The 14,287-nt window shown below is 44.6% G+C and overlaps 1 protein-coding gene across 4 annotated transcripts in view; it reads left to right on the top strand.

Moving 5' to 3' along the window:
- radil (Ras association and DIL domains) overlaps positions 1 to 14,287 on the top strand; it is a 46,204-nt gene that overhangs the window by 23,976 nt on the left and 7,941 nt on the right. For 2 of the 4 annotated variants that reach the window (XM_054777994.1, XM_054777997.1), the window contains 8 exons: positions 136 to 252; positions 3,412 to 3,535; positions 6,070 to 6,242; positions 6,314 to 6,464; positions 6,532 to 6,734; positions 11,227 to 11,533; positions 13,808 to 13,947; positions 14,023 to 14,162. In XM_054777994.1, coding sequence (XP_054633969.1) covers positions 136 to 252; positions 3,412 to 3,535; positions 6,070 to 6,242; positions 6,314 to 6,464; positions 6,532 to 6,734; positions 11,227 to 11,533; positions 13,808 to 13,947; positions 14,023 to 14,162 — 1,355 coding nt within the window. The remainder of the gene's footprint in view (positions 1 to 135; positions 253 to 3,411; positions 3,536 to 6,069; positions 6,243 to 6,313; positions 6,465 to 6,531; positions 6,735 to 11,226; positions 11,534 to 13,807; positions 13,948 to 14,022; positions 14,163 to 14,287) is intronic. The other 2 variants (XM_054777995.1, XM_054777996.1) reach the window with 2 other exon arrangements.

Raw genomic sequence — 14,287 nt, forward strand, 5'->3', positions numbered from 1 at the left:
GCCAGCATTCACACGCAATTTCTACAGAAATTGCACACATCTAGTTTTCTTTGCATATTTGCGTATGTGCAAACTGCTGAAAATTGTGTGTTCCGGTGGGAAAGTGACCTTTGTGTGTGTGTGGTGTTTTTTTAGGCTCTGTACGTAGTCCTTCCAGGTCTTTTGGATTGTAATCCCTTCCCGATGGACAGCTCAGAGCCCTGCTGGAAAGGAGGCGTAGGATTCCCAGAGCCTGTACGCAGGGTCCTCCAGGTAAACGCTCGTATTGTCGTACACTTCTCACTTCTCCTCCTAAACAACATAGTATTATACATCGTGGTTAGAAATGTATTGTTGGTCTTTTAGTCCTGTTAAATCAAAACAATATATATTTGTTAACAATTATAAAACAATGATTAAATAATAACGTTTCACAGCTGACTTCCACAACAAGGCCATTGACTCACTATTGCCTCCTGAGGAACACACTGGTATTACCAGCCAAGACAAGCAAAGCAAGCTTGTGCAGGTTAAAATAGTCTCTCAGATATTGCACTTTAAAAAAAACACACTTACACAATGTACTAGTTGTGTGCCATATTATTTATGTGCTAATTAAAAATAATAATAATTAGTGTTGTCCAATAATATGGGCCACTGATGGGCCGATACGGGGGGGTTACCATTCCAAATACCATTCTTACTCACGGTGTCTTTAAAGAAAGAGCGAAAAAAAAAAACCCATCACGCAATAATGTAGAAGGTAGATAACAACAGAGAAGACACTACCAGCGAGTAATGCAGGATAAGCAACAACTATGTGAGCCCCAAACATGGAACTTGGCAGCCATGTATGACAAGAGTACAGCAAAGCACGCTGGGAAACAGGAAGCGCTGCAGTCAAAACAGTATAAGTAGACGCCGCTGAGCCGTACGTCGACGTCGCCATATTAGATGTGGCAGGGCTGTGCTGTAAGTGAATACAAATAAATGTACTTAATTTCATAAAGTGCCTTTCTATAAAGACATTTATGTTAATGCCTCTCATTCATACATTCACACACACACTAATGTGCTTGGGAAACAGTTAGGCACCAAAAACAATGGATTTCATCTTCTCAGATGGCTAAAATAAGAACTTTATTATTGATTCACATTACATCATATATACAGTATGTGTATATACACTCCTGATCAAAATCGTAAGACCAGTTGAAAAATTGCTAGAATTAGCATTTTGCACATTTGGATCTTAATGAGGTTTTAAGTAGAGCTACAATATGCAAAAACAAGAAGGGGGAGTGAGACAAAAAGCATTTGGAACATTTGGAAAAAAAAACAAAACTGAAATAGTTTGTTTATTAGCTGATCAAAAGTTTAAGACCACAGGCTATAAAAGCCAAAATCTGCTCAAAATGTTCATTTTCTGTCAGGCATTCACACGGTCATGCCCTCCTGATGGTAAAGCTAAGAAGCTTTCTCTTTTTCTCTTTTTCAACGTGGTGGGATTGTGGAGCTGCATAAGCAAGGCCTCTCGCAGCGTGCCATTGCTGCTGAGGTTGGGTGCAGTAAATCAGTCATTCTACTTTTTCTGTAAGATCCTGAGCATTATGGAACAAAAAAGTCAAGTGGGAGACCCAAAAAAATCACACCTGCGCTGAGCTGGAGGATCCGATTGGCTGTCCATCAAGACACAGGGCGGTCTTCCACCCACATTAAGGCCCTTACTGGCGCCGACTGCAGCGCAATAACCATCAGACAGCATCTGCGGGAAAAGGGTTTAAAAAACAAAGAAGGAATTCAGAGACCTCGTCTCTTTCAACGCCACAAAAGTGCCCGTTTAGACTTTGCCAGGGAGCATCAAAAATGGGACATTGAAAGGTGGAAAAAAGTTTTATTCTCTGACGAGAAAAAAATGTAACCTTGACGGTCCAGATGGCTTCCAACGTTACTGGCATGACAAGGAGATCCCACCTGAGATGTTTTCTACCCGGCACAGTGGAGGGGGGGTCCATCATGGTCTGGGGTGCTTTTTCATTCAGTGGAACACTGGAGCTTCAGGTGGTGCAGGGTCGTCAAACGGCAACTGCTTACGTGCAGATGTTGCAGCGGGCATCCCTCATGACTGAGGGCCCTCGTCTGTGTGGTAACAGCTGGGTTCTTCAACAGGACAACGCTGCAGTTCACAATGCTCGCCTGACCAAGGACTTCTTCAGGGAGAGTAACATCACTCTTTTGGACCATCCTGCATGTTCCCCTCATTTAAATCCCATAGAGAACATTTGGGGATGGATGGCAAGGGAAGTTTATAAAAATGGCCATCAGTTCCAGACAGTTGATGCCCTTGGTGAAGCCATCTTCACCATTGGAGCAATGTTCCCACTAGCCTCCTGGAAACACTCGCATCAAGCATGCCCAAACACATTTTTGAAGTGATGAACAAGAATGGTGGAGCTACTCATTACTGAGTCCTACTGAGAACATTTTTTCTTCTGGTTTGGAGAGTTTTTTGTTATTTTTTGAGTGATGGTCTTAAACTTTTGATCAGCTGATAAACAGCCTATTTCAGTTTCATTGTTGTTTTCAATAAATGACTTTTTCTAAATGTTTTTTGTCTCACTCCCCCTTCTTGTTTTTGCATATTGTAGCTCTACTTAAAACCTCATTAAGATCCAAATGTGCAAAATGCTAATTCTAGCAATTTTTCAACTGGTCTTAAGATTTTGATCAGGAGTGTATATATTTATATAGTTTTATTGCACTAAAATAAGAATATAAAATAAGAACATGAAAGTTAGCAATTGAATACCCCTTTTACTAAAAATAAATTAAATCTTTTTGAAAAATAACATAAATCAAAACACAAGAACTTACTTTGAACAATTTTACTCAAGAAAAAGGTATGTGTTGTTGCACGTATCGGTATCTGTATCGGGTCATATTGGAAATTGAGAGTTGCACAATATCAGTTATCGGCAAAAAAGCCAATGTCAGACATCCCTAATAATAATTTTAAAATGTGCTTCTCAAACGTTATTATTTATGATACATTGTGAATTATTTGCATTCATTGTTTTCTATTTTGCTAATATTAGATAAATAATCTAAATAAATAATAAATGAATGACTGAATGGATAAAATGGAAATGGAACTAAACCATTTATCATATGATAAATGGTTTAGTTCCATTTCAATTTCTGTTCATGTTATTTTCTGCAGTTATGTAAATGAATCTAACTGTCTTATTATTTTAGAAGCATTTGAATAATCATTGATATTTGAATATATTTAATAATCATTCAAATGTATTCAATGCAATAAAAATATAGGTATACATTTTTAAAACGATTATTTTTGTCTGTTTAAAATATAGATTTTGTAGTATGAAGACATGATAGATGAGATGAAAACTAATGTGTGTGCGTGTGCAGGTGTTCCAGAGCGGCCAGGAGCTGTTGCAGGGCTATCAGGTCCATCCCGAGATCCAGGCTCAGATGTTTGCTTACCTCTTCTTCTTCTCCAACGTGTCCCTCTTCAACCAGCTGATGGACAAAGGTATGGAGACCCTCCATGAGACCTCCCTGAGGAGGCACGCAGCTGTTAGCCCGTGCCCGTGGGCGTCCTTGTCAGCAGTTTGACAGGGGGTGTGGGGCATGGGGGGCAAAGTAAGATTTGTCCTCAGTGCCCTTCTGCTGTCTGCACTCTAATTCCCATCACCGCACTCCACCTTCTTCTTCTTCCATCAGGGATGGAACGTGGAGGGGCAAAGAAGGTCAAATGTTTGTTATTGTGGTCTGGTCTAAATGCTGGAAACAGCACTTTACCTGCACCTCTACACACACACACACACACACACACACACACACACGTCATATGTCTTCATTAGGCTGCAGAGACAGCACAGCAATACCTTCACATTAATGCAGGAACAGGAACGCCCCGTCTGGCTCCCTGTCGTCGCTCATTGATATTTCTCCACCCTTGGTGTCCATGGCAACAGAGGAGCTGACGTTGGCAAGGCACACACACACACACACACACACACACACACACACACATGTTATCTAGCCATCTTTGAGGTGTGGCAAACACAGAGTAACCCATGATACAATGTTACTGATACAGCGATTGTGCGATTGTAGTAACGGAAATATAAAAAAGACACTAGTCAGAGATCATCTATTTCACACGACAGTAGCCTTTGCTGTTTTTAGGGAGCTACTGCAAAAAAAATGCAAGTCAAAGATCCTCTATATCAGAAGTACCGAGCCAAGGGGTCTGTGGGTGGGGTCGAACCTGGTCGTGGAAAACTTTCAAAAGCAATCATTTAAAAAAAAAATTAAATTTTAAGTAAATGTACTTCAGTTCTGGAAACAAGGGCTGTTATTCTATTGGGTAAAATAGACATTCTGTTAGAACGCCCACAATTTTTGTTGTTTTGTTTGTTGTTTTATTTGTTTTTTTCCAAGCATTTATTCCTCCTTCGTTTGCCGTCCTTGAATGCACCATAGGTGAAAGTTTTGGAGAAGAAAGATTTTATTTTTTTATTTTTTTCTATTATCTATAAAATAGTATAAATAAATACAATTAATAGTAATAAAATAAAAATATCTTAAATATTTTTTATACTAAAAAAAATATACAAAAATAAAAAAAAATATGTGTCCCTTTTATTATTTCCATGTTTTCATGGGCCACATAAGATGTTATGGCGGGCTGAATCTATGGTGGGCTGCTCTGATGTCATTCATGGGCCAGCAGCTGGCCTGAGTATGAATGAACCCCTACAGAGTAACGACTCACCCAAAATAGACAATCACACACACACACACACACACACACCGATGGTTGATTGTTTCCATGCCCTTGTGTGCTTTCACTCAGCTAAATAGTTTACCACTCACTACTGGAGCTCTTTGTTTGGGCTGTGTTGTGTGTGTGTTGTGTGTGTGTGTGTGTGTGTGTGTGTGTGTGTGTGTGTGTGTGTGCATAAAGAAACTGCAATGAAGCTCTCTGACACCTTGGCCAGGAGGTTAAGTGACGTCTTGTCTGTGCACTGCTTCCCATAGATTACTCTATGCCCGCACGTAAGCCTATTACACACAGTGTGTGTGTGTGTGTGTGTGTGTCCACGCAACATATGTTGCAATTTCAAAGGTCATGTCTGCAGTTTTTCCACAAAAAGACTTGAAAAGCCTTTTTTCTGCAAAGTGGAGTAAAGACGTGATGAGATGAGGCTTTTATAGCCTTTAAAAAGTCACTCTTTTTTTTCTTATGAAAGTGAACTTTACCAAACATCTTAACTGCTTACGAAATTCACATTCAAAATGGACAATTGGCACAAATGGGGAAAATTGAAATTCCTTTCTATACAGTTTGATGTAGTTTACAAATTCTTTATGGATTGATTTTTAATCATTGCGCCTGAACGTTTCCCGCCGCCCGGTGGTTGGGGACCCCTGCCTTACAGCATGCTTGGGGATACACATTTGAAAATACTGTAAGAATGCCACTTTTATACAATTGGCTTCTTTATTTTATAATGTAAGATTCATGTCCACATCAACAAATGTAACCATTGAATTGTATCATTTGCACACTGTATCAACTCGTTCTGTTTTTAAAATATATTGTTTTTGAATGGTATTATAACCCATGATATTATTACTATAGTATCATAGTATTATTTATATTTCATATCTATTTGTATTAGAAATCTTTGGTTTGAATTCTAATGTAGATTTTTAATATAATGTAGTCTCAGCATGGAAAATGTAGAACACAAGTGGAGGCATACATAAAATCTATAGCTATATTGTAAATGATACTATATACTGTTATAATTGTAAGAATAAACCATCATGGTCACATTTACATTTCTCAGCGTGGAAAATGTCTAAAACAAGTGAAGCAATGCAGACGTATTACGGTAACTTTGTTTACCTTTGACAGCCCGTTTAGGCAGCAAACCGAGTGAATTGTGTCCTCTGCTGGTTTTGTTGGAAATCCGGTGTGACGGTACGATGACGTGATTGGAAAAGACCGTGAAAACAGTGAAGCAAAGGATAATGAATGAATGTGCCGTGCAGGTCCGTCCCGTGGTTGGTTCCAGCGTTCCAAAGTGTTGCAGATGCAGGCGTGTCTGCGGATGGTGTCCGAGTGGGCCAGCAGATCCGGTTTGGGCCACCTGGCGGACAAATTCTTCACCAAACTCAACAGCGTCATCTCTATCTTGGCCACGCCCCCCCAGCAGCTCACACAGGTAGCGGCTCACGAGCGCGCCGAAAGAATTCCACGCGGCGTCATCTGTGTTTGTATGTAACAACGTTGCAGCTGAGCTGGAGGATGTTGTCCAGCGAGCACGCCAGCCTCAAGCCCGTCCAGCTGCACCGGATCCTCACGCAGTACCAGCTCACCGCCGAGACGGGGCCCGTGGCCGCCTGGCAGCCCAGCAGCGAGGACGAGGCCTACATTTACAGAACAGGTGCCAAAGTTCAAGTTACACTCACGAGTGCTGTAGGGGGCGCTAACGTGCTTCAACTGACTCACAGTGGACCTCCTGGAGAGCTTTGAGAACCACCCGCCCATCGTGCTGCCCAGCGGCGGCTTCAGCGTGGACCTGGAGGGCGAGCGCGTGGAGGACAGCATCTACAGGCAGCTGCTCTATGTGCGACACTTCCTGTGGGGACTGCGTGCCAAGACGCAGGCGCACGCCACGCTCGCCAACGGCAACAGCGCCGCTGCCGATGCTCAGGTGAGACACCCTCGCTGACGCTTTTGCGTCTACCATAGCGCCTACACTCAAACATGGCAGCAGTGGTCACGAGCAACGGGGCTGCACGAGTGCGGCCGGCACTGGGGAGCTGTGGTTCATCAAGAGTGCCAGATATTCGAACACTAATGGCTGTGTGTTGACTCATTTTCAACGATAGAAGATGTACACTGACTCCTCTAAAGTATATCCATGTTTACTTTCTCTGCTTCACGTGCATGAATGAGCTCATGTTTCACAAAATGAACCACAACTCCCCTGCCGGTGCAACCCCGGACCGTGACACGCATGACCAGGTCAGCAGCACTCATGCACGCTGCCGCCACAGTTATCGTGCAGCTCACTTGTGTTGCCAGGTGTTTCCACAATAACAAGATTCAAGAGTTTTATTGTCATATGCACAGTAAAACAGGCAGTTATACTATGCAATGAAAATCTTATTCTGTTCATTCTCCCAAGAAAAGAAAGAAAAACACAAGAAAAAGAATAAGAACATAAGAAACATAAATACCATTCAATTAAGCAACAACAACAGAACGTCTGTGTAGGCTCTCAGTCGTACAGGAGTTGTCCATCGAGGAAAAGGCTTCTTGAGACGTCATCTGTACTTCTGTGAAGAAAGTGTCGAATGTTTCGCTCCTCATCCGAAGATGAGGAATCTTGGTGGTGAGGAAGAGACTGCTCGAGGACTCAACTCTGCATCGGAGAACAAAACTTAGTGCTGACCACATCTGCCAATTATTGGAAATTTGCCTTAACGCTACATATTTTCAGTTTAGAGGGAAATTTTACAGACAAATTCATGGTTGTGCTATGGGCTCACCAGTCTCACCCATAGTGGCGAATCTGTACATGGAAGAGATGGAGAAACAGGCTCTCACATCCTTCTCAGGGACAAAACCAAGGCACTGGTTTAGATACGTGGATGACACCTTTGTCATAATCAAAAAACAAGAAATTCAGTCTTTCACAGATCACATCAATGCGGTGGACACCAATGTCAAATTTACTCGCGAGGACACTAAAGAGAACCAACTAGCCTTCTTAGACTGCAAGGTAATTATAGGAGAGGACAGACAGCTACTTACAGGAGGTCTTTAGAAAGGCCACACACACTGACCAATACCTGCTTTTTGAATCAAACCATCCACTACAACATAAACTAGGGGTTATTAGGACCCTCCAACATAGAGCGGAACAAATACCAACTAGTGCTGAGGGAAAGAAAAAGGAGACACAACATGTCCAGAGAGCGCTCTCAACCTGCGGGTACCCGCGGTGGGCTTTTAACAAATGTCAAAAGAAGAGAGTAGGGAAAGAAACCCAAAAGCCCACAGAAGCAAAAAGGAGAGGAGTGGTAGTCCCTTATGTAGCGGGGGTCTCCGAAAAACTCCAGAGGATCTTATGGCAACACAAAATTCCTACCTATTTCAAACCAGTAAATACCCTGAGACAAAAATTAGTGCATCCTAAAGACAAGGCTCCAAACCAAAAACAGAGCAATGTGGTCTATTCCATCCACTGTAAAGATGAGGAATGCAAAGAGCACTACATTGGGGAAACTAAGCAAATGCTCCAAAAAAGGCTTTATCAACATCGCAGGGACAATTCTAGTGGTCCTCAATCAGCAGTACATCTACACCTGAAAGCTACCAATCACTCTTTTCAGGACAGCGAGGTAAAGATTTTTGCCAAAGAAAACAGATGGTTTGAAAGAGGAGTAAAGGAAGCTATTTTTGTCAAACAACAGAACCCATCATTGAATCGGAATGGTGGTTTGAGGTTTAATTTGGACCCTGTGTTCAGCAGGTTACTGAGACCAAAACCCACAGCTCTTAGTCTTGCAAATGAGGTGAAGCCAGGGCCGAGCCAGAACAATAGATGCTAACAAGCCAGTATCAGAGTCGTTCATACCCAACTACAGGGAGCTACACTTCCCTTTGTTCGGAGGTGCTAATGGCAGGATTACTCCGCCCAGTCTTAGTGTAAGGAACCATAGGAGGAGGGTGTTGGCACACCAATTCCGCCCACTCTTACTGTATTTAAGGCCTAGGCTACCAGCACTTATTAGTTCGCTGACGAAGCTCTTCGGATGAGGAGCGAAACGTCCGACACCTTCTTCACAGAAGTACAGATGACGTCTCAAGAAGCCTTTCCCTCGATGAACAACAACAGAAGAGACATTAATACAGATAAATAACACAAATAAATCAATCAATAAATAAAGTGCTATGAGTGTGTGTGTGTTGCGTGTGGCGTGTGCGAGTGCTTCGTTGAGAAGCCTGATGGCCTGTGGGTAAAAGCTGTTTGCCAGCCTTTGTGGTCCTGGACTTCAAACTCCTGTAGCGTCTGCCTGACGGTAGGAGTGTGAATAATGAGTGTTGTGGATGTGTGCTGTCCTTGATAAGGTTGTGTGTTCTTCGTAGGACTCTAGATTTATAAATGTCTTGCAGTGAGGGGAGGGCTGCCCCAACAATGTTCTGTGAGGTCTTGATCACCCGCTGGAGTGCCTTCCTATCACGTGTTGTACAGTTACCGTACCAAACAGTGATGGAGGCGGTAAGGACACTTTCCATAGTGCATCTATAGAAGCAACTAAGGATTGTGGTGGGCATGCCAAATTTCCTCAGTCTTCTCAGGAAGTACAGTCTCCTTTGGGACTTCTTCATAATTTGTTGGGTGTTGTGAGACCAGGTGAGGTCCTCGCTGATGTGTGTGCCAAGAAACTTGAAGGTTTTCACCCTCTCCACCTCAGTCTCATCAATAAACAGGGGTCTATGCGGCTCCTTTTCCCTTGTTCTTGGGTCAATGATCATCTCTTTAGTCTTATCTGTATTGAGAAGGAGATTGTTATCACGACACCAAGCTATGAGGTCCGCCACCTCTCTTCTGTATGATGTTTCAACACCACCAGTGATCAGTCCGATGACTGTAGTGTCATCCGCAAATGTAATGATGCTGGTGTTGTTCTGGGAGGCCACGCAATCATAGGTGAAGAGCGTGTAGAGGAGTGGACTCAGCACACACCCCTGTGGGGTCCCAGTGCTCACAATTCTTGAGCTGGATGTGCGATTGTGGACTTTGACTGACTGGGGCCTGCCTGTGAGAAAGTTAAACACCCAGTTACAGAGGGAGGGTGACAGGCCAAGTGTGAGGAGCTTATTTGTGAGTTTGTGGGGGCTGACTCTGTTAAATGCAGAGCTATAGTCTATAAATAGCATTCTGACATACAGTATGTGTCCTGGCCCTGTAGGTGAGAAAGGGCTGTGTGGATGGCAGTGTTGACTGCATCATCCGTGGACCGGTTCTGGCGATATGCAAACTGTAGAGGGTCCACAGTGGCCGGGATGCTCTTTTTGATGTGGGTCGTGACTATCCTTTCAAAGCACTTCATTACAATAGGAGTGAGTGCTATAGGGCGATAGTCATTCAAGCAGGTCACGTTGCTCTTCTTGGGTACGGGCACTATGGTGGTGGACTTAAAGCAGGTCGGTACAGATGCTTGTGCAAGCGACATGAGAGGTGAGTCCTGTGTGCTCCCCAAGTCCAGCCACCCTCTCTGCTCATCATAACGGCATTTGTAGTGGAAAACACGTCTATATTGCTGTACACTGACTACTCTAAAGTATGTCCAAGATCCCTTGACGACTTATGCTGTCATAAAAGTGATGGCTGAAATGTGAGGAGTAGACGTAGACATGTGGCTGCCTCAGGGCGTCCCTCACGATGCTGCTCTGGGGAATCGAACCCATTTTAGTCACAAGGAGCATCCTTAACCCACTCATCCCCCGAACGCACGCACACACACACGCACACACACGGTCAGCAGAGCAGTTGGAGGTGCAGCTGATGCTACAAAAATGTGCTCAAGGACTGTTGTTGCCGTGGAAACAACACACTGCCTCATGCAGGGTGCCGCTCGGAAGCACACATCAACTGTTTGTGTATGTGTGTGTGTAGGTGTGTGTGCGTGTGTGTGTCCTATAAGAGGACACATCCTCACTTTCCAGAGATGTGAATGTTACTACTGGTGTGTACTGGTGAAAAGACACACACACACGCACACACACACGCTTACAGAGCCATGAAGGTAATCTGGTGTACGATATCGTACACGGTATGAGCCTCAGCGCTGTGCTGGTTGGAGGAGTTCCTCTTTAAGCCTTCAAAGGAAAGACAAAACCTTCCTCTCCACACACACACACGCACACACACACACACACACACACACACACACACACAGAGAGAGAAAAAGCTAGACATGGTTAAATCATGTTTAATCTGATTAGACTGTCTCATTAGTGGGGACGGCTGACTAGACCGTAATCCTCGGCCTTCCTGCACCCTCAAACTCCACTCTTATGACACGTCCTGGTCGTCACAGAAACCCTCCTAAAAAGTGTCTTTCTTTTCTTTGCACGTGATGACCTCCATCATGACCTTCAACTGCCCTCCTGGGTCGTCCTGGTCGCAGCAGAGGGAACTGTTGCCCCCGGCGATGCACAGCAGCCCTCGCTCGGTGACCCCCGGGGACGGCGAGGAAGAAAAGGGGCGGGACAGAGCCGCGGGGCAGCAAACGCACAGCCTGCGGAGAAACGGCGGCGTCCACCTACACCCCCGCCCCCGAGCAGGAGGCGCCGAGTTGTCCTGCCTTCTCACCCCTCCCAACACGCCGCTGTACCCCGATGGAGGAGGAGGAGCAGCAGGCCCGCCCGTAAACGGCTGTGGCAGCAGAAGCGACGGCAAGAAGGCAAACGGACTCATCGCCAATGGCGTGGAAGGTAGGGAGACCGCCGCCATTGTAGCGCTCACGATAAGGCAGCCGTCATGTGACTTCTACCCACCAATCACTATTAAATACTAATAATCATTTTGTATAATGAAGGAAAATGTGACATTTTCACCACATACCTGTAGGTACAACAAAATACAAAAGATCTATCTATCTATCTATCTATCTATCTATCTATCTATCGATCTATCTATCTATCGATCTACTCATCTATCTACTCTATCTACTGTGTCTGTCTGTCTGTCTTTTAATTTCCAAGTATTTTAATTACTACGCTATGAAAGGTTAAAGGTTAAAGAGGTTTGCTTTTACGGGCCTGTTGCGCATTGTGGGGGAAAAAAAACCCTGCAAAAAATGTGAAAATCGAAGAAAAAGGCCAAATATGAACGGCACAAACCATCAACAAACGAGGTAAAGAAGCGAAAGACAAAAAGTCGAATTGATGATGAGGATTTCAAAGAGATTTTGTTTTCTGCTTCATCGCAGATTGAGATTTCTTTTTTGTTTCATTGAAAAAACGTTTGTTCAGATGGACCGCAGCGCCCCTGCTTGCCGGCAGCACTCGTGCAGCCCCAGGCTCATTTGACTTGTGTTCCCTCCCCCAATGATGGCACGCCAGCCTTTTCTTTTTTTTTGTAAATAACATTTTTTTCAAGAATACTAAGCAAAATGTTTTTAAAATGTTGGCTCTACAGTCAATGAATGCTGTACAGGGTGGGCCAAAAGGAGTTACCCATCGCATATCTCTATCGTGTTCGCTTAGGTTTTGTCCTAGAAGCTTAAAATTTTGGATAGTTTCTCTCAAAAGGTATAGCTTTTGATGTACCAAAGTTCAGTTGTTTACTCCTAATGAGTGTCGAGTATGGCATCGAAGGGTAAGCGTGACCAGATTGTGGCCTTGAAGGAGGCTGGACTGACAACAAAGGAAATCATGAAAAAGGTGAATGTTTGTCGTAAGACTGTCTACAATGTCATGAAACGATACAAGGAGACTGGCGAGACCACCAGCAAGCCAATCCCTGGAAGAAAACGTTCAGTCCGAACCAAAAGGGTTGTTGAGATGGTGAGGAAGAGAGTCCAAAGGAATCCTCGCAGGAGCATGAGGGCAACAGCAAAGGAAGTGAACATCTCAAGAACTTCATTGAGAAGAATTGTCAAACAGGATCTTAGACTGAAAGCACTAAAAATGCAACACAGACAACTAATTTCAGCCGCTTCAAAGAAAAAACGGCTTCACAGGGGGAAAATGATGCTGCAGGAGATCCAGAGTGCCGCAAACAAAGTCCTGGTTTGGTCTGATGAGAAGATCTTCACCGTTCAGGCAGTGGTCAATTCCCAGAATGACAGGGTTTATGCACATAGTACACAGCACCTACCAGAAGGCTGCAGAACTCATTTCCGTCGTCAGAAGCCAGCTGGAGTCATGGTGTGGGCTGCTGTTGCATCTGATGGCTCAAAATCTCCTTTGGTCTTCATTCAGGAGGGTGTGAAAGTGAACAGCCAGGTCTACATTCAAATGCTTGAAGAAAACGTGTTGCCATGGTGTACCAATGCGTTTGGAAACCAGTATATTTTCACACAAGATGGTGCACCCGCTCACACATCCAATGTCACACAAACCTGGTGCAAGGAGCACTTTCCTGGCTTCTGGGACAAGAACATGTGGCCTCCATCAAGTCCGGACATCAACCCAATGGACTTTGCGATCTGGTCTATCCTGGAGAGGGAGGTCTCAAGAGTATATCACAGCAGTGTCACCGCTTTGAAGAAAGCTTTGATGACATCATAGTCAAAACTTGATGCAGAGATAGTGCGGCGCTCATGCCAGGCAGTGCCAGGTCGTCTCCAGGCTATGATAAAGGCAAAGGGTGGCCATATTGAGATGTAAATCTTTTTGGTGGTTGACAATAAAGTATGGAAACTGTGTTCAATGTGTGTCATGTTTGTCTGCAAGCATTTTTGAATAGTGCAGAAAAAACGATGGGTAACTCCTTTTGGCCCACCCTGTAAATGGTAAATACGTCATGCGTGCTTCACTGATCCACCACAGCAGTCCAAAGGTTGTCACCAGCATCAATTAAAGTAGACTTCTCGATGGCACGAGTGCGACCCCTGCTGGCGCACGTGCATGACTGCATGTCCACTAAGCCCCGCCCCATCACGATCATAAGTATTGGCACCTACACCTGTCTTTGTGTGTGAGACCCCATAGAAGACGCTGTGTGTGTGTGTGTGTGTGTGTGTGTGTGTGTGTCCTCTGCAGGGTGTATTAGTGGGTGTGACTTTCCCTTCCCTGTCTCCTCCCCCGGCGCCCCCTCCCTCCCTGATGACATGTGTGTGGTGTTTGTAGTGGAACTGGACAAGGGACCATACGGACTCGGCATGGGACTCATCGACGGCCTGGTGAGTCCGACATATGGAGTCACATGACACATGCTGGTCATGCAACATCACCTTTTTTTTTTTTTTGCCCCATAGCACACGCCTCTCAACGCGCCGGGCATCTACATCCGCACGCTCATCCCTGAGGGTCCGGCGGCATCCGACGGCCGGCTGAGGATAGGGGACCGCATCCTGGCCGTGAATGGGACCAGTCTGATCGGAGCGGACTACCAAAGGTAAACAGGACGTGACCATGTGACCTTTTGCTAAGCCACAACCCCTTGATAGGCAGACCAACCAATCACAGAGTAGGTATGGCCAATGACAATCAACACACTAAGCCACGCCCACAGGTCCTCGT

Source organism: Dunckerocampus dactyliophorus, chromosome 6, assembly GCF_027744805.1.
Source record: "Dunckerocampus dactyliophorus isolate RoL2022-P2 chromosome 6, RoL_Ddac_1.1, whole genome shotgun sequence".
Taxonomy (NCBI): Eukaryota; Metazoa; Chordata; class Actinopteri; order Syngnathiformes; family Syngnathidae; genus Dunckerocampus; species Dunckerocampus dactyliophorus.